This window comes from Macaca thibetana, chromosome 3 (genome assembly GCF_024542745.1).
Source record: "Macaca thibetana thibetana isolate TM-01 chromosome 3, ASM2454274v1, whole genome shotgun sequence".
NCBI lineage: Eukaryota > Metazoa > Chordata > Mammalia > Primates > Cercopithecidae > Macaca > Macaca thibetana.
Window position 1 is genome coordinate 84,725,341 of NC_065580.1, and position 27,844 is coordinate 84,753,184.

The 27,844-nt window shown below is 35.5% G+C and overlaps 1 protein-coding gene across 14 annotated transcripts in view; it reads right to left on the bottom strand.

Moving 5' to 3' along the window:
• Positions 1 to 576: 576 nt before the first annotated feature.
• Positions 577 to 27,844, bottom strand: part of DGKB (diacylglycerol kinase beta) — a 778,174-nt gene continuing 750,906 nt past the window's right edge. For 12 of the 14 annotated variants that reach the window (XM_050783043.1, XM_050783039.1, XM_050783037.1 and 9 more), the window contains one exon: positions 578 to 4,842. In XM_050783043.1, the coding sequence (XP_050639000.1) occupies positions 4,735 to 4,842 (108 nt within the window). In that variant the 3' untranslated portion in view covers positions 578 to 4,734. Of the gene's footprint in view, positions 4,843 to 27,844 lie in introns of all 14 variants that reach the window. The other 2 variants (XM_050783046.1, XM_050783047.1) reach the window with 1 other exon arrangement.

Sequence of the window (27,844 nt, forward strand, 5' to 3'; positions counted from 1 at the left end):
TTTGTTCTGAATTTCCTTGATTTGACTTCTTTCCTTATGTAAAGTTTTAGCTTTTCAAAAAGTCACTTGAAGATCTACTTTCTCTAAAGGCCTTTTCAAATTTATTCACCAAATCATCTTTTCCTCCTTTGAATAGGTTGTATCATATTTTACTTACCTTCATTCTTCGCTTATCCAATTGTGTAATATGGTCATCTGTTTACTTAATTCCTCTAAAAGATTCAAAGGTGTTTAGAGAAGAAATTGTTTCCTTAAACATCTTTTAATTGCTGCAGTCCCTTTGCATAATATGTTTAGCCTAGTCAATGCCCAAGAGATATTTGTTGAAGTCTGTTACACAAAATAAAATAAGAAATTGGTTTCATCCAGAAAATTCAACTTGAGTTCCCACAGTTCCATCATTCAGGTTGTTGCCTTCTTGGAATCTAAAATTGCTGGAATAATATGCACAGCAGCAACTTGGGGCCCAAAGCACCACAAACTGGAATAATTTGGTTCTTAATTGCAAATAATTCAGTCCCTAATTACTCCCTGACAAAAGGTAGGGTGTCTGACTTCATATCCCTAGTGGATGTATTCAGTGGGGTAGATGGATTGTTGAGCTGCTGGAGGAGTTCATTTCAGAGACAAAATCTGTCCAAAATAGCAGTAAGAAATGACACTGAACTGAGTGGTTAACATTTTTATTTCAAAAAGCAGGATATTGTATATATCACTTTCTGAGAAAATAATTAAGGTACTATAATTAAATGAGTTCCATGTTTTTAAACACAATAAGGTTATACAGAATCTCTCAAATGTGAGTTTACTCAAACTTTATTTAAATATAGCAGAATTTAATTGGGAATTTTAAGTGGTGATTTCTGCCTCTCACAAAATAGAAGCTCTTTTACAGGGTTTTATTTATTTATTTTCTTAAAGTTACAGCTTTATATATGTTACAAGTGTTTAATCTTTTAATAGAGAATATTATTCAGTTACTTGAATAATAATGGTGAATATGATTCAATATTATTCAATTATTATTTAATTATTCGGTACTGAATAATCCTTTAGGGGTTATATGTGCCATGAAAAGTACATTTTTCTTTTTTTTTTTTTTTTTGAGACAGAGTCTGGCTCTGTCACCCAGGTTGGAGTGCAGTGGAGCGATCATGGCTTACTGCAACCTCCGCCTGCCAGGTTCAAGTGATTCTTTTGCCTCAGCCTCCCGAGTAGCTGAGATTACAGGCATGCGCCGCCATGCCTGGCTAATTTTTGTATTTTTAGTAGAGACGGGGTTTCACCATATTGGCCAGGCTGGTCTCAAACCCCTGACCTTGTGATCCGCCCGCCTCAGTCTCCCAAAGTGCTGGGATTACAGGCGTGAGCCATTGCGTCCGGCCACATTTTCCTTTTCGTAACCAATGAACAACAAACTAACATTGACACACAAAAGAAAAGAATGATCTCAAAATCTTGTCTCATTCAAGGAGAATACAGTGTGAGATTCAAAACATATTCTTCCCTGAAAAATTGCAACTACTTCCCATATGCCTAAAAAACGAAAACAAAATAAAATGTGGAAACATGCATGTGATTCATTAGCCCTCACTGGATTTAAATTTCTGTCTGCAGTAGACTACGCTAAACATCTGAGGCTTTTGTTTTATTCTGGCTATGATCACATGAACCTGTTTTAAATAAAATTAAAACTGTTTTAAAATGTTAGTTTTTAAACTTCCTACAAGATATCTCCTTTCACCACAATAAATTGACCAGCATTTTTACATCAAATACATGGTGTACACATGGAAGTGGAAAAAATAAATTTATGTCTTTTAAACTTTCTGTTTCTAGGTAGATACCTCCCTTCCAATTTCTTAGAAGTGTGGATATCAAGGTTTACCCTGGAATCTCTCTCTGGAATCTCTCTCTGGAATCTCATCAACTCAGTGCCTAGCAATGCTTAGCAGAGTGTATGTCTCTTTTCCCTTTTTGTTTCTGACTGCTGTTAAGTCCAGCATTAATTTACACTTAAGAGTTTCATCCACTTAAAACTTTATACCAGTATGTCTCCTATATTGAAAGAGGGCAACCGATAGCTCAAAATTCATCCGCACACATAGAAGAGAAGTTTCCATCTTGTAAAGCTAACATTCATCATTCAATATTTTAATGTACTATAGAATTTTCCTTAAACTATATATTTTTCATATGAAGCTGTCATAAAACTGAGGAGAATATCTTCTCTGATTTCAAACCCATCAAGTTACGTTTTTAAAAACTACTTTCCAAACCCCAGGGGCAGTATACTTGAGGGGGCAAGCACATCAGTGTCTTTAGAAAATGAGTTGAGAAAAGTCAAATTGGATTCATAGTTGAACATTTATTATTGGTACCAAAGAATCCATCTGACTGAAAATGTAACCACTATTAGCACTAATTGTAGTTATACAGCTACATTGAAGTCAAGCTGCATCCCATTATTTCAATTATTGAAATCTTATAGGCAGGTTGTTTAATTTGTCTCATCCCACTGTCTATCCAACAGCTTTCTACTGCACAGATTGTTAAGAATGATTCACAAACTGTTGCTGCCTTCAAACTATATACTATAAAAGGTAGCCAAGAAGTAATTGTATGTTGTAGCGAACATAAAATAATTTGTGGCTTCAAAATATGTTTTTGACACAAAGCCTGCCTGCCCATTGTAGAAAATTTTGTCAATTCATGTGAAAATATTTATTACCTGTAACCATAGATACAACAAATCAATGTGTGTGTTGTGTAACATTATATCGGTAATGTACTTGTTACTGTTTTGAGATTTCTTTTGGTCTAGATTACTGTTCTGCCAAACAATTTTTTATTATACCAGGGCAAGTGATTGCTGTACTAAATTTGCAATTGTAATCATAATTTTCCTGGGAATGCTAAATTATGTCTTAATTTTATTCAAAAGCTTTTATTTTTAAAGTAATTAAGCTTATTGTTGACTGATATTTACCATCCAATGTTCCAGGAACACTAAAAGAATACACTTTGTACGTAATCTTCCATTATAGCACAGTGCTTGAGAGCAGCTATTTGATATAACAGCATTCAGTTGAGTTTTCAAACCAAAGAACTAAAATTATAGCAATTTCACTTGAAATCCATAAATCCATGCACAGGATTGTGTTCAACAGAATCACTAAATGCTATTTGTTATTCAAAGATGAATGAATCAATAACAAAATAGAACTGATAAATCATTAGCACTTTAATGCAGAGTGGAGAGAAACTAATAAATCATGCAGTTCAAGCACTCATTTTCCTTATGGCATGTTTGAAAACATAAAACATGCAATGATGAGATGCAGGTCAATATGAATGAACAATATTACAAGACTGCTCAAAAGCATTTCATTTTACAACATAGGCTTAATGAAACACTAAAAGAAAAGTACTGTTCCATGATTTTTTAAAACAATCAGAGACTCCAGCTATGCCATGAACACCTTCAACAGTGATCTAGGCTGTTGTTTCCAAATAAACATTTGAAATGTCATAAAGATGGGAGTGGAGTAGGTGAGGAGGAGGGAGCTAATTGCATGCATGATTCCCTTCCAAGAGCTCAGTATTACTACAGGTACCAATTTATACTAGAAAGAAACTGATACAATCATTTACTTCCTTCAAGTGTACTTAACTGATCCATGAAAAATTACATCTATATTTATAAATGACTAAAAAAAGCAAGAAATCATCTATTGAGCTTTCATTGTGTTGTCTGGCTTATTGTCTGTCTGTGAAAGGTGAGAATTTTAATCATAATTAATGGGTAACTCACTCTCTTTCCAGCATCTTAGTCATCACAAAATTAATCACAGGAACCATAAATTTGTTCCACAATGCTTAATTAATTATGCATTAACCCATTTCTCTCAAGCATCTTTTTCTGAATCTTTGGTGGGAAACACATTGATTAGGCACGTAGTTTAAAATATCTATTTGGTTATGGTGTGGTTATGAATTCTCTCCTAGATTCTCATGCAGAAAGGAACAAGGCTTGCCATATTACCACACTTGACTGTCAAGTAACATATTTTCACTTATTTCTGGAATTAAAAAGAAAGCTAAGCAAAATAAAAACCGCGTTCTATTTTTCAGCACAAGAAAACTTTATACCTGATATTTTTATTTCCGCTCAGAAGAGTTAAGATGTTGAAGAAAAACTATGTATATATAGCAAGGTATTGTAGTCAACTATTTAATAAAATCTTTGAATTAAAATTTCTCCTCAAGTTATAGGTCATTGATACACTGATTCTAAAAGGGAAACGTATAGCAGTCTGCAATTATGATCATTGTAGCGTTACTGATTAGTGCTTCGTAATCATTGGAATCACACTGAGAATCACATTTCCCATGGTATTTCCTTTTTCATGTTTCACAGATTTTTCTTACAGGTTAGTAAATGGAAATTGGGGAAGAGATGGGTGGGAGATGTAAAAATCTATGGGAATGCATGCAACAAAAATATGCAGTATCACTTCAGGTAAGCTGCTTCCTTCATGCAAAGATGCCTATAAAAACTGAGACAATAAATTTTCTAATAGCTGAACTTTACATTAGCTTAGTAACAAAACCTGTTAAACAACTTCCATGATTGTGTATGAGCAGGAGACTTGAAATGGTTCAGATTTCCAGCATATGTGTTCCATGGCCCAATTATGCTAATTCAATTTCTAAGAATGAAACAATACAGGATTATTCCTTGCTTCGGTTTCTTGTCCTTTTGACGAGGGAGCAGAATAACCCGGTTTTTGGAGGAGGGCCCATCAGCATCGGAGCTTGGTTCTTGTGTGTAATTTTTATCTAGAAAAAAAAGAGAGAGAGAGAGTAGAGTAATCTCCAGATACAATACCAATTTGTGAGACTCTCTGTTAAGGTTAATAATATTTCATGAGTGACTGAAACACCACAAGTGCAAAATATAATTTCAGAGTTTCTATTATTTCAAAAATATTTTTAAAGGAGGTAGAGATATGGACTTAAATACTATCCCAATGCTCAGGATAATAATTTTAAAAAATATCTGAAGTCACATTTTAAATATTATGTTACCTCTAACCTCACTTGTAGTAATATTCCAGAACTGCTTACTTAGGTTACATGATTATCTAGTATTATTTCTTGACCATTGGTTATGTATTATTTATTGAAGTCAGGAAAGAATGCACCATTATACTTTCCAGAGTCCTAGTTATAGCCCAATATCAAGATGTACTTGGTATCAAAGCAAGCCTTATTTATCTTGCTAATCAGATTGTTTCTGTCTTTCGACATGAACTGCAAGGCTTAATTTCAAAACAGTCATTAGAAATGAAAGTTAAAAGTTAACATGCATAAAAGGTCAGAAATGATGAACTAGCTTTCTAATTTGTTAATTAATTGGTAATAGAATAGAATCAAATATTGAAAAGCCTGCTTAAAACACTTTGAGAGACTGTTCTAAAGCTACTCGTTTTGATTTCTTTGATATAAAACTACGAATCACCTTAAATGAGACAACCTTAAAGTAGATTACGTCTGCAATTTTCTCTAATTCAACTCTAAATTAGAGAAGACATTTTATGAATATATGCTATGCTCAAAGCTAATTGAAAGCAATTATCAAAGTGGCATTTTGTCTGTGACTTTAAGATACATTGTAAGATAATAAATGATTCTCATTATGTAATAAAAAGGTCACATCTTGCCTTTGGGCTAGTGACGCTAAGAGTTTTTCAAAAGCAATCTGAGACATTTTCTTTAGCGAACTGCAACTAATACAAGAACCATCGCTTATTAAATATCAGTTGTCACCTGCACAGCATTCGCATCAGAGATGAGTATTTCTTTCAAAAAGAAACACCACCTCATTAAAAGCTGCAAAAAATATATCTCTTAAAGTGCATACCTGACATTTTCAAGTTAAAATGAATATCCTTCACTTGTCATTCACTAATAGCAATGAAACAAAAAAAATGTATATCACGTGGACAGGATCATTAAAATCTGCAGTGGGGCTTTTGGGAAATGGAAATTTACTTCACAGTCTAGAAAGACAGAAGTATGTGAAAAACCTTGAAAGAATGAACAACTTTATTTAAGTCTGCTGGAATCAGGTTATTCTGGAAGGATTCAGTGTTCTTTTTCCTGCAAAAATAAATTGCACCTGTAAAAGGCCACTAAGGCTAACCCAGCCTCAAACTCCATGGATATCTGACTTCATCTTATTTTTGTTATATTATGAACTAGGGAATTGATAGTCATATAGTTAAGACACCAGAATGCACTTAACTCTGTAGACTGAAAATGATCTATACCAGATTTTCTCTCAATAAGTCAGCATTCGATTATACTGTACCTTATGTCATTGAGTTTTAAACTCCTCCGAAATTCTAGCTGTAGACAGGATCTAATACTGCATCATTCATCGTTTATTCATTTCACAAAATTTGTTCAGCCCCTACTATGCTTCAGACACTGTATCAGGAACTTTGAATAAATAGACAATATACAATCTCTGCCCCCAAGAAATTATAGTCTAACAGGAAAGGTAAATTGAACAAGCACACTGAATAGTGTCACAGATGCTGAAATGGGAGGCTTAGCAGAAAGGCACTATTTTTTAACATTGAAAATGAAAATGAATCATTTTATGCACAAATGTCATTTTTAAATGAGTACTGGGAAAGCAATTATCACATATTACTTACATGATAACCTTAGATTCAAATAGAACATTAAGACCTAAAGTAAGAAGGTTGAGATTTCTCGTTCATAATTTCTGGACTAAATGCTTTACAGGGCATAATAGTATTAGGGCATTTTGGGAAATTGGATCATTATTTCCAAATAGTTGTTAAGACGATGAAAGAAATCTATCTTTCTAGCCATTTATATATATAAGTTAGTATCAATTTATGACAAAGCATAGCAAAAATGTCACATAATTATTAGCTATAAGATTTAGCTTCTTCTTTGTGTTTTTTTCTGGGGGGGCATATAAATTTTGTTTGATTATGACTATTCTTATATTGAAAACCTTTTTTTTTTTTTAAAAAAAAGAAATTACATGATTTTATGCCTTTGAAAAATAGCACAGTATCTCATTCAGTGCTCTTGATACAATGGGGCCTTTCATCTATGTGAGTAATGAAAACACAAGTTCGAGTTTCCAGTCACTCATCAGAATAATGGCCAGTACTATTTTAAAAATTATAGGTAACCTGTCTTCTTGGTTGTTTAATCATTTCTGTAGTCAAAGTACACAACTGTTTATTTAATTTAAGTTTATTTCTGCAAAAAATGAAATCCACATCCTTTTTGTCTGTTGTTTATGGAAACGAGAACCAATTGGTTTTATTTTCTTCTTTGTTAGGGGAGACCACATGGAGGAAACTAGCATTCAATAAATGTCTATTATGAATCCTGGCTTTTCACATGGCTGATTTCACTGGATAGTTACATGTCTTAGTATATTTGGGCAGAAGCAAAATCACTCTACTGAAGATGAGAATAATTCCAAGCCACATGGATTGTCGGTGTCACAGTCACAGAAATTCCAGGTGTAGGCTCTAGGAAGCTGCAGAGACTCAAGTGAACCTGCAGACTCAGGTTGCTCATGTGGCAAAATTCTGGTTAATGGGGGTTGACAAGGCCTATAATTAAGACTCTGATGCCTGTTTTGTATACATTGAACATTCTTGTTTTATTATTATTCTTAATTTTCTACCCACTAGAGAAATAACAATGAGTAAAAATTTTATCCCCAAAAACCTTAGAATATATTAAGTTTCAGCAATCTAAGGACATGAACCAAGTGGCTTCTCTTTGAATGCTTCCTTCTATTAAGAGTCAGGTAATTACTTCTCAGTTATTCCTTGATACATCAAATATTTTTGGGGCACTGGGTATGAACAAGGCATTTTGCAACATGATTTTGGTTATTTAGTTTCTAAGAGACTCTGACATTATTATTTGAAAGAGAATTCTGGGCACTCATAAACAGTGGTGATGGGACTCCTAGAAACTGGAATGGCTCCGTGAAGGTGGAGTAGCATTGCTTACAACATGCAAGGTAAATACTATCAGATACAGAATGGTGGCCTCCTATAAAACTCTTCATTCTCCTTATCATGTACCCTTTTAGAAAAGCAACAGTGGCAGAGAAAGGTTCTTCTACTGCCCGTGACTATTTCTACTTCTGTCTTCCTATTTCAAATTAAGACTGGCCACTTCTAAGAATATAAATACCAAAAATGTGGGTTCAGTTTCACTTTTATAATTATTCAATATGAAATAAGGATGCACATATAGAAACCAGTAAGAGAATCAAAGATTACAAAGCATAGTCTTCATCTTCTTATTTCTATTACATTGTTAAGGTTGAGTAGTTTGATAGTTGTGATATTTCCACCTCATAGTTGTAATGTTAAGAATAACAACCAGAATAAAAAATAATATTGATCTGGCCCTTACTGTGTGCCAAGCTTTTTGCTAGGTGTTTTACATGTTATTCAGGTGCCACCTATTTCATTCACTTCTTTGAGTTGCCCTCAAAGTCCACTCCCATAAAAAAAGTATTATTAGAGAAGAGTGTAAAACTGAAGTAGAATTTCATAAAAGGGATAGAAGAGGGTATTCATATCTCACAGCACATAGCAAATAATGTTTATTCCCCAGGTATTTGTATTCTCTTCAAAGACTTTCTTCAGCACAACTAAAATCAGAGGGAAGAGAAATGGGTCTTCCCTGATTAGTTTCCCAGACAGTACTTGGTTCAGCTCATTGGTGATTTCTTTCTTGCTTCCCTGTCTTCCAACATCAAATATTTCCAAACCCTTTATTATGAAAAGTAGCATTTCTCTTTCTTTTGTTATCGGAACAACTGCTCAACATCCTTTCCATAATCATTTACTGAAGCATTCTGATAAGTTTAGAACAGAGGTGGGTCTATTTTCTTTAAGGAATTCTTATACCTGCTGTTGAAATTATTTTAAAAATAATTTTACTTTTATAATATCTAATTTTGGTCTCCTAACAACTCTGGGAGGTAGCTGTCAACATCCTTACTTTACACTGGAGGACAAAGAGACTTAAAAGGTTTCTGCTACCTGCATAACATCACTCAAGTGGGTAAATGCAAGAGCTGGGTTTGATAGTTGACTCTCAAATCTCCTAGGCCCTCCTTGCTAATTCCCACCTCTGCACCTTTGTGCTAGTTATTGCCCTAGAGAGCATTCCCTCTCTTTTTTGCCAATCAAATTTCTATCCCTGTCCTGCCCAGCTTAAATCACACATTATTGTAAAATTTCAAAGTGCAGGGATAAAAAGAAGATTCTAAATGTCCTCAGAGAGAAAAAAAATAGGTCACTTACAGAAAAATAAAAATCAGCATGGCATCAGGCTTTTCAAAAACATTAGTGCTAGAAGACAATGAAGAAACACCTTCAAACCCCAGAGGAAAAGTTAATTTTATCTGAGAACTCTATACTTAGTCAATGTATTGATTAACTGCAAGGGTAGAATGAAGACATTTTCAGTCACAAAAGTATCTAGAGAATTTTCCTCTTATATATCCTTTAAAATGTATTTGGGGTGTTCTCCAGCAAAGTAAATGAGTGAGTTAAGAAGGAGAGTCAAAAAACAAAGGATTCAACTCAGATCCAGGAAGACAGATTTGCAAGAGAACTAGACAGAAACCTAAAGGGAAGGACTTCTGGCATATAAACAAAAGGATTGTGGATAATAGATAAATTGATATGGTAGAGTTTTGTCTTTTTTTTTTTTTTTAAGAAAAATGAGAACTATTATAAGGATCACTTTGCAAAGAGAAAAAAAAATTAAGCTTTACAGGAAAGAAAACGTGATGGTGGGTCAGGACTTGGTTCTGCAGTTGACAACATTTTTATAGTCTCAATGATTATATATTTTTTATTGATTTAAATACAATTATTATATACTTCTCAGAAGCAGAACAGTTTAATGGCTGCCTGGGCCCACCATTTCCTATCTAGGGGCTATGAGCAAGTTACTACGATTCATTTCCCTCATCAATGCTGTAGAGCTTTTAATATGGTGTCTCATTGGTTTCTTGTAAGGACTAAATGAATCAATGTACATGAAATGCTTAGACTGTTACCTGGTACAAAAAAAGCACTCAGTAAATGTTAACTATTAGTAATAGAGTTAAACACAGTAATGTAAGAGTGTTAGAAACCACCTTTCTATAGCACTAAGTAAGTAGAGTATACCTAAAACTAATCCATAAAAAAGTAACAGCAAAGCATATTTCCAGATATGGAGTAAACGATCAGAAGAAATAGTCCAAGAATCAAAGTGGTAGCATCTGATGAGAAGATCTGTTGACACAGAAAAAAGGACACAGGATGGCTATTTTTCTTGCAAGTCTATACATTCTGCTTTTTTTTTGTTACATGTGCATATACTATTTTGGTACCAACTTTTAAATACTTTTTAAAAATCCCTCTGCAGGTGATTCTCCTGCACTCCAGTGTTTTAGTTCTCCGTATGTGATCCACAGGCTAGGAACACTGACATCACTGTTAAAAATGCAGACTCCCCGGGCCCACCCCAGATCTTCTGATTCAGATTCTGCTTTCTAACAAGATCCCCAGGTGATTCCTCTGTGCTTTTAAATTTGAGAAGCCCCAGACTATTTGTCATTGTACTTCTCTTCTTAAGGGGCAAGACCAATAAGAATCTGTTGACTGACCAACTGAATAAATGAATGGATGAAAGTTCCCTTTTCTACACCCCCAGAACACATGAAAACAAGTATCCTAACTGACTCAATTTTAATTACCTTTATTGGTAATGTACTAGGTACCAGCCTACCTTATTTTAGTATGGAGGATTGCAAGTTAAATAGACATTTTTTTTTTTTAAACCTAACTGAGGTGTTTGTAGTATAATGATGATAGAGGACATGTGATGGCAGATTGTAATATGCTTTAGCTAGGGATATTCTCAGGGTACAATAAGAGTAAAAAAAAATGCCATTTAGATCATGGTGGAAGGACGGTGGCAGAATTAAAACTGAGTTTTAGTCACATCGCTCTGACAGCAGAGGTTAAGGGCTGGTGCCATACCAGAGCTATGAAGATCAAATGGAAGGTTAATGTAGTTATCCAGAAAAGAACTGAAATGGAGTTTAGTCATGGCAGTGCCAATGGGAACAGAGTGGAGGCAGATTTAACAGATATTGCGGAGGCAGAAGTATAGGATATGATGATTGAGTGGGTGTGTGGGGCACTGGAAAAAGACGAAGATTTTACTACAATTTCCATGTTTTTGGTCTTCATAATGTGTGTAGTGATGCTTTTTATAGAAAGAGAAGCATTTTTGGTAGGGGTGAAAACGAGGAAGGGGTGAAAACCAGAAATCCAGTGAACCCACTGTTGAGGGTGACATTCTGAAGGAGATGCTCAGTATCTTTTGGGTCTGTGGATATGGTGTTCAGAAGGGAGAACAGGTCTTGAGATAGATTTGGGTTTGATTATCTTATAACAATGTCAGCAATTGAGAAGAAATTACTGAAGACCAGTGTGGCAAGTATGAATAGCAGATGTTAGACTTTGTAACTGGGGAATGCTGCCATTTAAGAGTGCAGCAGGAGAATACAAACAGTCAGAGAGGTAGGAGAAAAACTGAAAGAAGTGCTATCTTATAAACATTTCCAATCAATCCTCAGAGTGCCTATTAATGAGGCACTCTTCTATTAATTAGGGTGAAACCTTCAAACTACATCAAATAAGGTGACGCATGCCTCGGTTTGGTACAATGGTCTATATGTCTGTGATATAAGCTATTAAATTATTTAACTTAATTCTAAATATAGAATTATTATATTTGAGAGTGATATATTGAATGATATTTAAGTAGTCATTCATATTGCCTGAGGGGTTGGCAAACATGTTCTGTAAAGGATTAGACATTAAATGATTTAGGCTTTGTGGTCTCTGAACTACTCAGCACTGCCCTTATACAGCAAAGGCAGTTTTGGACTACATGTAAATAAATTAATGTTGCCATGTTCCAATAAACTCTATGTCTAAAAGCTATAATTTTAATTCCATATCATTTTCACATTAGGAAACATTACTCCTCTCTCGATTTTTTCAGCCATTTAAAAATATGAAAACTATTCTTAACTCCGGCTACACAGAAACAGGCAACTGGTCAGATTTGACTCACAGGCCATAATTTGCTGACCCTTGAGTCAAATTTGACCCTTAAGTCAAATACTGAAAATTAAATCTAGAATTATGAGGCATAAGGTGGAAGAAATAATTTTAATTTAAAATCATGATTTATTGGGTCAATAGCTGAAAGATGGATAAAAGTGGAAATAATTTTCTTTGGCATATCTTTATTATACTAAGTACCACCATTCAGAAATCATTCTGTGAAAATTCTGAATTAGAATATATATTAACATTCCTCAATTTTGATAATGTACCAACTGATCAAATTTGGCTTAAATGCATTCTCTTTTTAATTAATTCTCATTGCTTTGCACCAGGGTGGGCTTAATAATATTATGGTTCTTCAAACATACCTCAGCAGGTAGCATTTTTCCTGTTAAATATTCACCCTGTATCTAGCCAAAAATTTTCTCCTTGCTTCATCTCTTTAAGAGTTTATTATCACTGAATTTATTAAGCTACCTTAAAAATGAATGGAGTTTTCAGAGCAAAATAAATGCCATAAAATATCTGTGAGTAGAGCTTAATTTAGCAATTATCTGAAACATTAAAAGTTACCTAGCTTGATTCTGGAATAAGATTGTCTCCTTCTAATAATGGAAACCATTTTGAATTCATGTGTGTAGCTGAGCCATATGACAGCGGGAATAAAGTACATGCTAAATTTTTCAGGTCCATAACTGCCAAAAAAGCAAAGCAATGAAACATAACAATTTTCTAAAATCCGTTTGCCAGTTTTTTTTTTTATGATTCTAGCCATTATTTTCTGGAATGATAATTTCCAAGTTTAATGTTAAAGTCTTTGATCTAACATGAAATTCAGAGAAATCATTGTGAAGACTTAAAATAAAATCCTTCAAAAATGGGTTTGAGAGGTTTACTTGCCAATGAAATTCACAGGAAGTTTAAATATGTATGGAAAAGAGAACACTTATTCCTGAAAGTGATGGACTATTTGGCCACATTGCATGGGAAATATTCATACCTGGATTTGAAATCGCTTTAAACATATAAATTGTGTTCTTCATTCCAAAATATTTTTGTGGCTCTAAGTTGGTTGCCAGGGAAGGTCAAAGACATTTTAAAAACATTTTTGTTATCTCCATGTTTCTACAGAGAAATGATCCTCACAATTTTAAACCAGTAACTGTTTATCTTTTCTTAGAGCATCTCCAAATCTTTGGGCACATGGAAAATAGAAGACAAAAACATAACAAAACAATACAAAAACACTTCTTTTCCTAACTAGAGAATATTTACAACTTGTGACTTGACTTTTCTTGCTGAGTAATATTTCAACTAAAATTTTCTATATGGCCTTTTTTCATGTAGTAATGGGGTTAAGGACATAGACCCAGGACATGAGGCAAGGATTTGTTTCCCAGATTGGTCACTGGCAGCTATAAAACCCTGACCAAAGAATCTCAGTTTTGACCTTCAGTCTTTATTTGCTAAAGTAATACAACAATAGCACCTACTTTGAAAGACCACTACAAATAACAAATAAGGCTATGCATGTCATATACATGCTTAATAAATGTTATTATTTTTAGCATCACTATATTTAGTCCTGTGGAAACACATTTTGCTAACCCCTCTTCTATCTGAGACAACAACAGCTTTCTGTGTCCCTTGGGTGGCATTGGGAAATGGCATATTATGGCCATCTGTCTTCTCCCTGTGGCACCTGGCAGCATTCCTGCCACATGCCAGACACCAATTTTACCCAAAAGAAAGATTAGAAAAAAATGAATGTGGGACGTTTACTAACCATCAGAGAGCATAATTATTTTTGTTTGTTTGTTTGTTTAATCAAGGGAGTCCAATAAGCTCACACTGTCTTATTAGAAGAAGAAACTTCTTTAATGGCCCAATTTCTAGATTCAGCCATAACCTTGGCTATTTGGAGCATCATAGCACTGATCTGAAAGACTTTCTCCTCAGCATTAAACTGCATCATGGTAATAATATTGGATACAGATGTTCAATTTTGATAACTTATCCACAAAAAATTGCCATTGCTTGGTGTTATGATAATTGATATTTCTAACAATGTGCTTAAGGCATTGAACAGGGAGAATAATTCAGTTGCAATAGTACTGGACTAGAGAGGAAACTGATTGTTCTTCCAGTCCTCCGATTTCAAGGTATTGTTTCATCATTTATTCAGTTGTTCGAAATGATCCAGAAATCCAGATCATCCTTGACACCTTCTTTTCCTTACCTCCCATAACCACTCATCTATTACTGAATCTAATCATTTTCATCCCTCAAATTTTTTTGTATATCTTGAATTTTTTTTCCTTTTTACTACCGTGTTCTAAGGCCTGAACAATTATAGAACTCTTCTAAATGGTCATTGCTTCTCCCACCAATTAATTCCCCACCTAGAATGATCTTGTCACCGTGCACATCTACTCACATCACTTTCCCGTTGAAACCTCTCTTTACTTCCACGTTACCCTTAAATTAAAGCTAAACGTTTCTCCTGAGGGCTCCCAGGTCCTGCTGCTCTGCTCCTACTGGACCGTGTGCCTCACCCCACGCTGCCTCTCTTCTTTCATGTCTTCCTTCTGCACCCTGAACACATCATGTTCCCTCCCATATTGTGCTGTTTTCTCTGCATAAGACACTCTTCCCTTTCTTTGGGGCCTAGTTATATCCTCCTCCTCTTTTAGTTTTCAGGTCAATTTTGAGTTTCTTTGAAAACCTTCCTGGACCTCCTACAACGAGATCAAACACCTCTATTATACCCTGTCACAGTACAATAGTACCACAGTACCATAGTATCACAGTTCAAAGGATCATGAACTTTCCCTCACAGACCTTACATCATTATTGAAATTTTATATTTGTGGGACTATTTGAGTTATGTCTACCCACACTGAGATCAGAGATCATGTCTTTTTTTGGTTCACTTTGTATTGTTTTCTCTCCATTGCTGACACTAGGACAAAATGTCAGCAGCTTCATAGAGATGGAATTCAATAAATGTTTGTTGAAAGAATCAATAAATGAATCACTGATAATTCATTTTTTTTTTGAGATGGAGTCTTGCTCTTGCCACCCAGAATGGAGTGCAGTGGCATGATCTTGGGTCATGGCAACCTCCGTCTCCTGTGTTCAAGCGATTCTTCTGCCTCAGCCTCCTGAGTAGCAGGAATTACAGGCGCCCACCACCAAACCCAGCTAATTTTTTGTATTTTTAGTAGAGATGGGGTTTCACCATGTTGGCCAAGCTGTTCTCAAACTCCTGATCTTGGGTGATCTGCCCACTTCAGCCTCTCAGAGTGCTGGGATTACAGGCAGGAGTCACCGCGCCTGGCCAATCACTGATTTTCTTGACTTGGCTTGGATAAAATAGTTGTATTCTCCTCTTAAATTATATTTATGGATTTAAAAATCATGTTTAATAATAGCCATTTTGTTCACTTTACAGATTTGTCATGAGAATGATACCATACAATCTATTAAAAGTCTTTGAGTTTTTTCAAAATAATAAGAGCTATTTATGACAAACCCATAGCCAATATCATACTGAATGGGCAAAAGCTGGAAGCATTCCCTTTGAAAACTGGCACAGGTCAAAGATATCCTCTCTCACCACTCCTATTCAACACAGTATTGGAAGTTCTGGCCAGGGGAATCAGGAAAGAGAAAGAAATAAAGGGTATTCAGATAGGAAGTCAAATTGTCTCTATTTGCAGATGACATGATTGCATATTTAAAAAACCTCATCGTCTCAGTCCCAAAACTCCTTAAGCTGATAAGCAACTTCAGCAAAGTCTCAGGATACAAAATCAATGTGCAAGAATCACAAGCATTTGTATACACCAATAATAGACAAACAGAGAGCCAACTCCTATTCACAATTGCTACAAAGAAAAAATACCTAGGAATACAACTTACAAGGGATGTGAAGGACCTCTTTAAGGAGAACTACAAACCACTGCTCGAGGAAATAAGAGAGGACACAAACAAATGGAAAAACATTCCATGCTCACGGATAGGAAGAATCAATATGAAAATGGCCATGCTGCCCAAAGTAATTTATAGATTCAATGCTATTCCCATCAAGCCACCACTGACTTTCTTCACAGAATTAGAAAAAACTACTTTAAATTTCATATGGAACCAAAAAAGAGCCTGTATAGCCAAGACAATCCTATGCAAAAAGAACAAAGCTGGAGGCATCACACTACCTGACTTCAAACTATACTACAGTAACCAAAACAGCATGGTACTGGTACCAAAATAGATATATACACTAATGGAACAGAACAAAGTTCTCAGAAATAAAACCACATATCTACAACCATCTGATCTTTGACAAATCTGACAAAAACAAACAATGGGGAAAGGAGTCCCTATTTAATAAATAGTGCTAGCCATATGCAGAAAAATGAAACTGGACCCCTTCCTTAGACCTTATACAAAAACTAAATCAAGATGGATTAAAGACTTTAACATAAGACCTAAAACTATAAAAACCCTAGAAGAAAACCTAGGCAATACCATTCAGGACATAGGCATGGGCAAAGACTTCATGACTAAAACACCGAAAGCAATGGCAACAAAAGCCAAAAACAGACAAATGGGATCTAATTAAACTAAAGAGCTTCTGCACAGCAAAAGAAACTATCATCAGAGTGAACAGGCAACCTACAGAATGGGAGAAAATTTTTGCAATCTATCCATCTGACAAAGGGCTAATATCCAGAATCTACAAGGAACTTAAACAAATCTACAACAACAACAACAACCACCACCACAACAACAAAACATCAAAGTGGGCAAAGGATATGAACAGAGACTTCTCAAAAGAAGACATTTATGGAGCCAACAAACATATGAAAAAAAGCTCATCATTGCTGGTCATTAGAGAAATGCAAATCAAAAACCACAATGAGATAACATCTCATGCCACTTAGAATGGTGATCATTAAAAAGTCAGGAAACAACAGATGCTGGAGAGGATGTGGAGAAATAGAAACACTTTTACACTGCTGGTGGGAGTATAAATTAATTCAACCATTGTGGAAGACAGTGTGGCGATTCCTCAAGGATCCAGGACCAGAAATACCATTAGACCCAGCAATCCCATTACTGGGTATATACCCAAATAATTATAAATCATTCCACTATAAAGACAGATGCCCACGTATGTTTATTGCAGCACTGTTCACAGTAGCAAAGACTTGGAACCAACCCACACGCCCATAAATGATAGACTGGAAAAAGAAAATGTGGCACATATATACCATGGAATACTATGCAACCATAAAAAATGATGAGTTCATGTCCTTTGCAGGGACATGGATGAAGCTGGAAACTATCATTGTCAGCAAACTAACACAGGAACAGAAAACCAAATAGCGCTTGTTCTCACTCATAATTGGGAATTGAACAGTGAGAACATATGGACACAGGGAGTGGAACATCACACACCAGGGCCTGTTGTGGGGTGGGAGACAAGGGGAGGGATAGCATTAGGAGAAATACCTAATGTAGATGATGGGTTGATGGGTGCAGCAAACCACCATGGCACATGTATACCTATGTAACAAACCTGCACATTTTGCACATGTATCCTGGAACTTAAAGTATAATTAAAAAAAAAAAAAGAAAAAAAAAGTCTTTGAGTTTTTTAGGTCTCCTCAAAAGAAATATGTGCAACTGTCTTCTAAATATTCAAGGAAATAAAAATAATAACTATGGTATTCTAGTTAGTTCATTTTTATTAAGAATTTTAAGTTCAAATTTTTATTGAAAATTGGTATTCTATCCCAGGAAGATCCCTATGAAACACGACTAGTTCTGTATTAGTGATAAGCAGGCTCACTCTTTAAAATTTTCAACAATACAGATTATTGCCTTTTAATGAAGAGCTTAGAATATGGTAGCCTTGTTTTCTAATTATAATACACAAAATCAGAGATCAGAGAAAATTAATAGTTAGAAAAGGCAAAGACAGACAGAAGTCAAATGTGAGAGAATAGTCAGGTCCAGACCTTGTGAGGCTATAGTCTGTATCCACCAGCAGACAGATTTCTAACTGCTGAGAGCAATCAAACCTGTGCAGTATTATTGTGATGATACCCATCAACTGGGAGATTATTTTCAATTTTGCACATTCCAGAGGAAGATATTCAGTTTCGAACTGGATGTGAATATTGGTCCTCTTGCAAACTAATGACAAAATTCTGATAAGTACCTACAGTTTTATCATTTTTATCATACTTACAGCCTTGGGTCACATCAATATAAATACATAAGGTATTACATATCTGGCATATTTCTCATTTAATTTTTAACCTTTCATGTTTTTAGATATTGTGTCCAACATAGGTTTGGAGTTCCTACATGAGAATATGATTAGGAGAGATATTACTATCTGCTAGCCAAAATGAAATTAAATTTTTGAATTGGAAACTAATGACTAGATTAATTCAGGTTTCAAAATAAAGAACAAAAGAAACTTACATTCATTGAACAATATTTAAATTGAATGCATTAAAGTGAAGAACGACAAAAAGGTAAGTTTAATTGTAAACATAACATTTGGGATGGATAACGTTTAAAATATGCTCTGGCAAGAAAAAAGTCTTTAAAATATTTTTATACAAAAAGCAATCATATCTAATCAGCTTGGCATTAATTAAGCTCTAATAATGTACTTCAGTATCTTTCCAAAGTAGTATGATCCATTTCCCCTTTATCCAGGTCGATTTGTGCACATTATGGTGTCATCATAATTTTAAAACATACTGAGAAAATGACAGAGCTGCAAAATTAAAATAAATGATTAATGGTATTTTTTTTCATGTTTTGTACTAATAGGTATTACTGAGCCTTTAAATTAATAGAGCTGTCAAGCTCACGGGTGTTACAGATCCAGCAATGAACCAAAATGGAAATTATATATTCCAGAGACACCTAAAGATGACACCTTGGAATATTTTAAATTTTAATTAGTAGGTGCAATGGTTTTGTTCCCCTGTAACTACTGCAAATTAATTGGAAATTAGTCACAATCAATCCTTTTTTTTTACCAATCTGAAATGAAAAGATTGGTGCTTTCCACCTTAACATTCTTGTTTGAGGGCCAGAAAGCACACATGCAGTAAATTGTGTTGTCAATTACAAAAAACAACTGTTGTGAAATTAGGAAAAATTATGCACAGGTAAACAAAACTAATTAATGCATAAGTAACAGGAGAACGCACAAAATAATGTCCGAGTAAACACTAACGTGCCAGTCTTTGGAAAAATAAACGTTTAAAAATGTAAATTTATGCAAAAGCATTTACTAATGAAGATTTAGGTAAAAAGGTGCTTTTAGTCTATGTTTTAATTAATTGCTTTTGGAGTCTCACTACCACTCACACCTTAAAACATATACTCACAAGAGCAGCAGTCTGCTCACGCCAGTATGTTTCAAGGGGGCAGAAGACTGTTAATTTTCTATCTCTTCAAAATATCAACATTTAGGCTTATTAAATAAACTGGCGGGGTGCAGTGGCTCACGCCTGTAATCCCAGCAGTTTGGGGGAGGCCGAGGCAGGCAGATCGCCTGAGGTCAGGAATTCGAGACCAGCCTGACCAACATGGTGAAGCCCTGTCTCTACTAAAAATTCAAAAATTAGCTGGGCATGGTGGTGAGCTCCTGTAACCTCAGCTACCCAGGAGGCTGAGGCAGGAGAATCGCTTGAACCTGGGAGGCAGAGGTTGCAGTGAGCCGAGATCATGCCATTGCACACCAGCCTGGGCAAAAAGAGAGAAACTCCATCTCAAATAAAACAAAACAAAACAAAACAAAAACAAAACCTCACCACCACCACAACAACAAAAAACAAACTGTAGTATTTATTTTTTTAACATATCTATAGTATTTAAATATTGGGCAAAATGAAGTTTCCAGGTACATCAGGAAAATCCTCATTATCTACACCTACCTGTTAAAGCATTTTCTTACTGATTACTTATGGGTTACTCTTTTTCTTTTTCTTTCATCACTAAAAAGACGCATGTTCTTCTGCTGAGTTTGTCTCCCACCGTGGTAAAATAAGCCATTAGAGCAACTTAAGATTCTTTAAAAAAGGTGTGTCTACCAAGTCAGCAAGTGTTGAGTTACAATTGCTGTGCAACTTTTAATTAGAAAATAATATTCTTCACCGGGCGCGGTGGCTCACGCCTGTAATCCCAGCACTTTGGGAGGCCGAGGCGGGCGGATCATGAGGTCAGGAGATCGAGACCATCCTGGCTAACACGGTGAAACCCCGTCTCTACTAAAAATACAAAAAATTAGCTGGGTGTGGTGGCGGGCGCCTGTAGTCCCAGCTACTTGGAGGCTGAGGCAGGAGAATGGCGTAAACCCGGGAGGCGGAGCTTGCAGTGAGCTGAGATCGTGCCACTGCACTCCAGCCTGGGCGACCAAGTGAGACTCCGTCTCAAAAAAAAAAAAAAAAAAAAAAAAAAAATAATATTTTTTTCACATTTTCAACACAAGGCTACTATCCAGATAACGAAACTTGTACATTAATAATTATTTAATGATATTTAAAGTTAAACAATTTAATGCAAGGGTCTTGGGAGATTCAAGAGTTATTTAACTATGCGGATAACTTTCATTGCACTATTTCAGAGCACTATTTTCAGTGCATCTATTCTAGAAAATTAACATAATTTTCTTTGTATGTAATTATGAAAGTTAAATATTATGATAAAACAAGGCCCTTCTTTAGTAACAGTTTAACTGTAAATGATAATGAGGAAACAATAATGATGTTGCTACATTTTCTGTAACACTTTGGCCAAATTTCAAAGATGTCAAATATTGTCCCACTTTAGCATAACATGGGTTTAACTTTTTGGGGAAGTATAATTGGAGATTACAGGAAAGTTAGTCTAAATCGTGAAAAAGAAGAAAATTCAAATGTATTATTAAATATAACAATACTTAATATATACCAGAAATTAATTAATGATTTCTTAATATCACTAAATGTGATATATGGTAGTTTTCAACAACCATTCAATACTTCTTTGTGACTTGTAGGTAGCAGGTTTTAGGACTAGGAAAATAATTCCAAGAAAAATATTAAATAACTCCCCAAAGTCCAGAAGTCACTGTAAAAGCAAAGACACGACCATGGATTCCAGCCCTCATTTCCATTTTCTACCCCTTTGGATAGTAATCTTCCTAAGCAGTTCTTCCCCTCCTTCCTTACCGATATCCCAAAAAACATTATTTTCAAGGAGTGAAAAATATTTTTAACCTCAGACTACACTGAATTTCTGTTAAAGTGCTAGCAAAGTTGACTATTTCAGTTGCATATGCCAACTTTCTCAAACTAACTTTTAAAATAGTAGAACCTAGAATAGGTTTTAAATAAAAATCTGGTAAACAGAAGTTTTAATAAAATGGCTGATATTCTGTACTAAGAGAATGGTAAGGTTGTATAACTTACCAATTTGTTTCCAGTCCTCTGGTCTGTGATTAATTAATTTATGTAGGAGGTAAAAGGAGATCCACCTATCACAAAAAAATGTGAATTCTAGCTATTTTTTAACTTCTCAAATTTGCCCTATTCCTGCTATAAATCTTTTCTCATGTACTGTTTATATTTAGGCTTTAGAAGCTTCTAGTCAAGAAACATAGTACTATCCCCAAGTTAAATTTAAAAATACCATTGTTTCTTGAACCAAAAATTAAGATATAAGCACATAGACTATGGGAAAAAAGTGATCAATGGATTCCATTATTTTTCCAGTATATATTATGTGAAGTGCTCATTTAAATGGTATTTGAAATAGAAAGGATTTTCATGATATTCAACTTCGAATGGGCCTTTGAAAGGACCATGAAAATATTCTCTTCTTATAATGGTTTATGTTGCTTCTTCGTGTAGATGCCCTAGGCTGTGTTTGCTAAGTGTGGAACTGCTAAAGAAAGCCAAAATATAAAGGAGTCTCATTGGACTACTGTCTGTTTTACACCTGTGCTCCTTTATTCATCGCTGCGCATTTCAGAAAGCCTCAGAAGCATGGTGTTTCTTCCTTTCTGAACCCTTTATCCTTAGGCAAACAAGTTTAATGAACTGATCACAATTTCAAGAATAAGTAAAGTTAGGAACAGTCTCGGTTGTATAACTCTTTGCTTCATGACCTTGGATATTCACCTAACCTCATCCGTGCAGTCTAAAAGTCTCTCATACTAACAGATAACTTACTTGGAAGAGTCCTAAAATGTGTTTGCCTACAATGTAATTTAAAAAAGAAAATCTCATGTGGTCATCCATATCATTACTAGCCTATAGAAATACCCAAAACCTTAATCTTGTAAGTGAGTAAAAACAACTGAGTTCTTTGGTCAATTATTTTCTCTCAACATGGTAAATGCTGTCTCAAACAGATTAAATATAGGGCACAAGAGCAGAAAAAATATCAGTGATGTTTTCTCAAATTGAGTATGTTTTAAGATTCAAGGTTTAGGCCTTTTATTAGGCTTATTTAGAATTTTTGTAAGGAATATGAAAATGGGGAATAATCTATGAAATCTCCAAGTCAGCATGTAAGTACATCTAGCTAATAATATGCCAATCTGATGGAGAGAATTTAGCCAGATCCCAAAATAGCCATAGACAAGAAAATCTAATGGGGGGGTGTAGGTTCCAATTTCAGTTAAGAAGAAGTAAGCGCTCTTCACTCTATCTCTCCCACTGAATACAACTATAAACCCTGGGCAGAACACATGTAGCAGATATCTGAAGTTGCTGAAAAGAAAATAATAAAAGGAAAATTGGGGGAAAAAAAACAGAACGTGAAGTGCCATCAAACCAGTGATGAGTTTTTAGTTTTTAGTTTTTTTCTCTCCTCTTGTATGTCCTGGCCTGGACTTAAAAGCAGACCAAAAACCGGAATTGTACAGCAGGTACAGATAGAAAGTGCCAAGAAAAATCCTGTCCTACTGGTACAAAAATAGGAAAGAAGGACCCTACAGATCAGAGTGAATGGGAAAAATATTCTGTTAATCAGGCCAGATGTGGTGGGTGGCTCACGCCTGTAATCCTAGCATTTTGAGAGGCCAAGGCAGGCAGATTGTCTGATCTCAGGAGTCTGAGATCATCCTGGCTAACACGGTGAAAACCTGTCCCTACTAAAAACACAAAAAATTAGCTGGGCATGGTGGTGTGTGCCTGTAGTCCCAGCTACTAGGGAGGCTGAGGCACGAGAATCACTTGAACCCGGGAGGCAGAGGTTGCAGTGAGTCAACTTCATGCCACAGCACTCCAGCCTGGGTGACAGAATGAGACTCTATCTCAAAAAAAAAAATAAAGGTTCTGTTAATCATTTCCATCCCAGTCCTCTGGCAATTCCACGGCAGTGGAAGGTAATTAAAACTCCAATGGAGGAGACATCTTTTCTCTGACTAGAGAAACTATGTTTCCAAAGCATAGGGCATTCCTACTCCTTTTTCCTCTCTCTATTCCTTTATCACAGAGCCCTGGAGGCAGATTCTAATTCAGGAAATATATGACAAAGCAAGGAAAGAAAAGCCTTGGATTCCTAGTCAGAGAAACAATATGAGAGTCCTGGGAGTAAAAAAAGTATCAGAGAGATCATGGAGAGGAGGTGGCTTGAGAAAGCTATCCTATAAAGTTGCGTTTGATCACCTGAGTTTACCCCTGAGCTGTGTATGCATAGATTTGACCTTAACAAACATACTGATGACTTTGAGAACTGCATTTGGGGTTATATCACCACCAAGTTTTCAGACAGGCATATGGATCTTTTACAAGTAAGATACATCTGAATAACATTGCAAACACTTTGAAAACCAAAAATATTGGAACTACAACTCACAGATGATAGATCAGCTTTTGTAACCTGAACCTAACAGAGTCAACTACCTGCTAAAATAGTAATAGCAAGAACAATAAATTAACATTTCCTGTGGAAATTGAAAATACCTAGAGTCTTACAACACAATATTAAAAATGTTCAGAATATACTAAAAAGTTTCTCAAGATATGAACCACAGAAAAGTCTCAAAAACCCACAAGGGGAAATATAGTCAATGATGCAAACCCTGAGATGATATAGTTGTTGGAATTAACAAACAAAGACTTAACAGGTATTATCACCATGCTCTAAGAAGTAATGGCAGATACTCTTGAAATGAAATGAAATGAAAGACAGAGAGCCTGAACTGAGAAACAGAAGATATTTAAAAAATGAATCATTGGAAATTTTAAAACTGAAAAATACAATGAACAACATAAAAATATAACTGAAAGAACTCAACGACAGAATGGAGATATATGAGAAAAATGTCAGTGAATTCAAATACAGGTGAATAAATACCCAATGTAAACAACAGAAAATATAGAAGGAAATAAAAAATGAACAGACTCAAAGATCTATGAGACAATACATAAAGTGCTTAACACATGTCATCAGTTTTAGAAGGAGAAGAGAGAGTGTGTGGTGTAGAAGTCAATATTTGAAAAAATAATGGCTGGAGATGTGCCGATTTGGCAAAACATACAGCTACAGATTCATGAAGCTCAGTGAAACTAAAACAAGATAGGCTCAAAGAAACCCATGCCCAGACTCATCAAAGTCAAACTGCTGAAAACTAAAGACAAAGAAAAAAATCTTGAAAGCAGCCTAAGAAAAATGACGTATTACATATTGCGAAGCAATGATTCAAACGACTATGAATTTCTTATCAGAAATTGCACTATGTAAAAAGACATTTGCAAAGTATGAAGGGGAATTAAAGATGAAATTTAAAAACGCTTACAATTAAGTCAGAAGAGCTGGACGCAGGCATGCGTAGCCGAAATACAAGTCTGTGAATTGGAATGCTGTTAAGAAGATATCAACAGAGTCACAGGAGTACAAAGGATCAGGCAAATATTTCTGACAGATGGGAAGTTAAAAAGGCTTTATGAGGAAATTGCTTCTAAGCTTGGCATTGAAGGAAGAGATTTTATTTTATTTTTAGTATGCATGTATTTATATCTCATTGCCTTCCAGAAAGATTTTGAAGTAACTTATAAAAATACATATATCCCAATAGGACAGAATAATTAATTCAGGCAATCTGAGTAAAAGGGAAAAATTAAGTATATGAAATTAATAAACCATAGGTAAGACTAGATGAAAGAAATGCAAACCATGGGTCCTAGATAACTACTGGAAGAAGCCTCAGATTTGGAGGTAGCCTGCCTGGAGACCAGAAGAATTAATCTATTTCTAAAGCACAAAATAGAGGGTAAGGATTTGAGGCAAAAAAGGAAGTACTATGCATGGTAAACCTCTGGGAAATGGTTCCTATGAGAACCATTCTGTGGCCGGCCTTGGGAAAATAATTTAATGTCATGACAAAGATTCTGAACTTTTTTCTATGTAAAACGAGGAGGCATTGAACTTTGAGATCAAGGGAGTAAGATCATCACAGCTGTGTTGGTCAGCAGTAATTCTGGCAACAATATGATGGATAGCTTTGGCTGCACTGGAAAGCAAAATATGCATTACATAAAAATAAATAATATAAATAAGATGAAAAGGGATTTTCTATTTTCAATGATAGAGTTGTAATTGATTATTAGTATTAGAATTACATTAAGGCAGCTGGGTGCCGTGGCTCACACCTGTAATCCCAGCATTTTGGGCAGCCGAGGTGGGTGGATCACCTGAGATTAGGAGTTCAAGACCAGCCTGACCAACATGGAGAAACCCCGTCTCCACTAAAAATGCAAAACTAGCCAGGTGTGGTGGCACATGCCTGTAATCCCAGCTACTTGGGAGACTGAGGCAGGAGAATCCCTTGAACCCAGGAGGTGGAGGTTGCGGTGAGCCGAGATCGCACCATTGCACTCTAGCCTGGGCAACAAGAAAGAAACTCCATCTTAAAAAAAAAAAAATACATTAAGCCTCTGAAGAGTGACTGAGTGAGGTAGCAAAGCATCATAATTAAGATATTAAAACCCAATGGCCTATTTCTGCCTTTTGCTGTGTGGCCTTGGGAAGTTACTTGACTTCTCTGGCTTTAGGTTTTTCTTAAATTATTAATATGGGGATTATAATAACTTTACTGACATCTTAGGGTTGCTATGGGGATTAAATAAGTAATAAAAATGTACCCATACAACAGAAACTCGTACATGGTAAGCAAGGTAAATGTTGTATCTAGGCATTGTCACCAGGGTTTTACTCCAAATATTTCCAGGCTGTTCTTATGTCTTTTTTTTAATTTTATTTTATTTTATTTATTTATTTATTATTATTATACTTTAAGTTGTAGGGTACATGTGCATAACGTGCAGGTTTGTTACATATGCATACTTGTGCCATGTTGGTGTGCTGCACCCATCAACTCATCATTTACATCAGGTATAACTCCCAATGCAATCCCTCCCCCCTCCCCCTTCCCCATGATAGGACCCTGTGTGTGATGTTCCCCTTCCTGAGTCCAAGTGATCTCATTGTTCAGTTCCCACCTATGAGTGAGAACATGCGGTGTTTGGTTTTCTGTTCTTGTGATAGTTTGCTAAGAATGATGGTTTCCAGCTGCATCCATGTCCCTACAAAGGACGCAAACTCATCCTTTTTGATGGCTGCATAGTATTCCATGGTGTATATGTGCCACATTTTCTTAATCCAATCTGTCACTGATGGACCTTTGGGTTGATTCCAAGTCTTTGCTATTGTGAATAGTGCTGCAATAAACATACGTGTGCATGTGTCTTTATAGCAGCATAATTTATAATCCTTTGGGTATATACCCAGTAATGGGATGGCTGGGTCATATGGTACATCTAGTTCTAGATCCTTGAGGAATCGCCATACTGTTTTCCATAATGGTTGAACTAGTTTACAATCCCACCAACAGTGTAAAAGTGTTCCTATTTCTCCACATCTTCTCCAGCACCTGTTGTTTCCTGACTTTTTAATGATCGCCATTCTAACTGGTGTGAGATGGTATCTCATTGTGGTTTTGATTTGCATTTCTCTGATGGCCAGTGATGCTGAGCATTTTTTCATGTGTCTGTTGGCTGTATGAATGTCTTCTTTTGAGAAATGTCTGTTCATATCCTTTGCCCACTTTTTGATGGGGTTGTTTGTTTTTTTCTTGTAAATTTGTTTGAGTTCTTTGTAGGTTCTGGATATTAGCCCTTTGTCAGATGAGTAGATTGCAAAAATTTTCTCCCATTCTGTAGGTTGCCTGTTCACTCTGATGGTAGTTTCTTTTGCTGTGCAGAAGCTCTTTAATTTAATGAGATCCCATTTGTCAATTTTGGCTTTTGCTGCCGTTGCTTTTGATGTTTTAGACATGAAGTCTTTGCCCATGCCTATGTCCTGAATGGTACTACCTAGGTTTTCCTCTAGGATTTTTATGGTGTTAGGTCTAACATTTAAGTCTCTAATCCATCTTGAATTAATTTTCGTATAAGGAGTAAGGAAAGGATCCAGTTTGAGCTTTCTACTTATGGCTAGCCAATTTTCCCAGCACCATTTATTAAATAGGGAATCCTTTCCCCATTTCTTGTTTTTCTCAGGTTTGTCAAAGATCAAATGGCTGTAGATGTGTG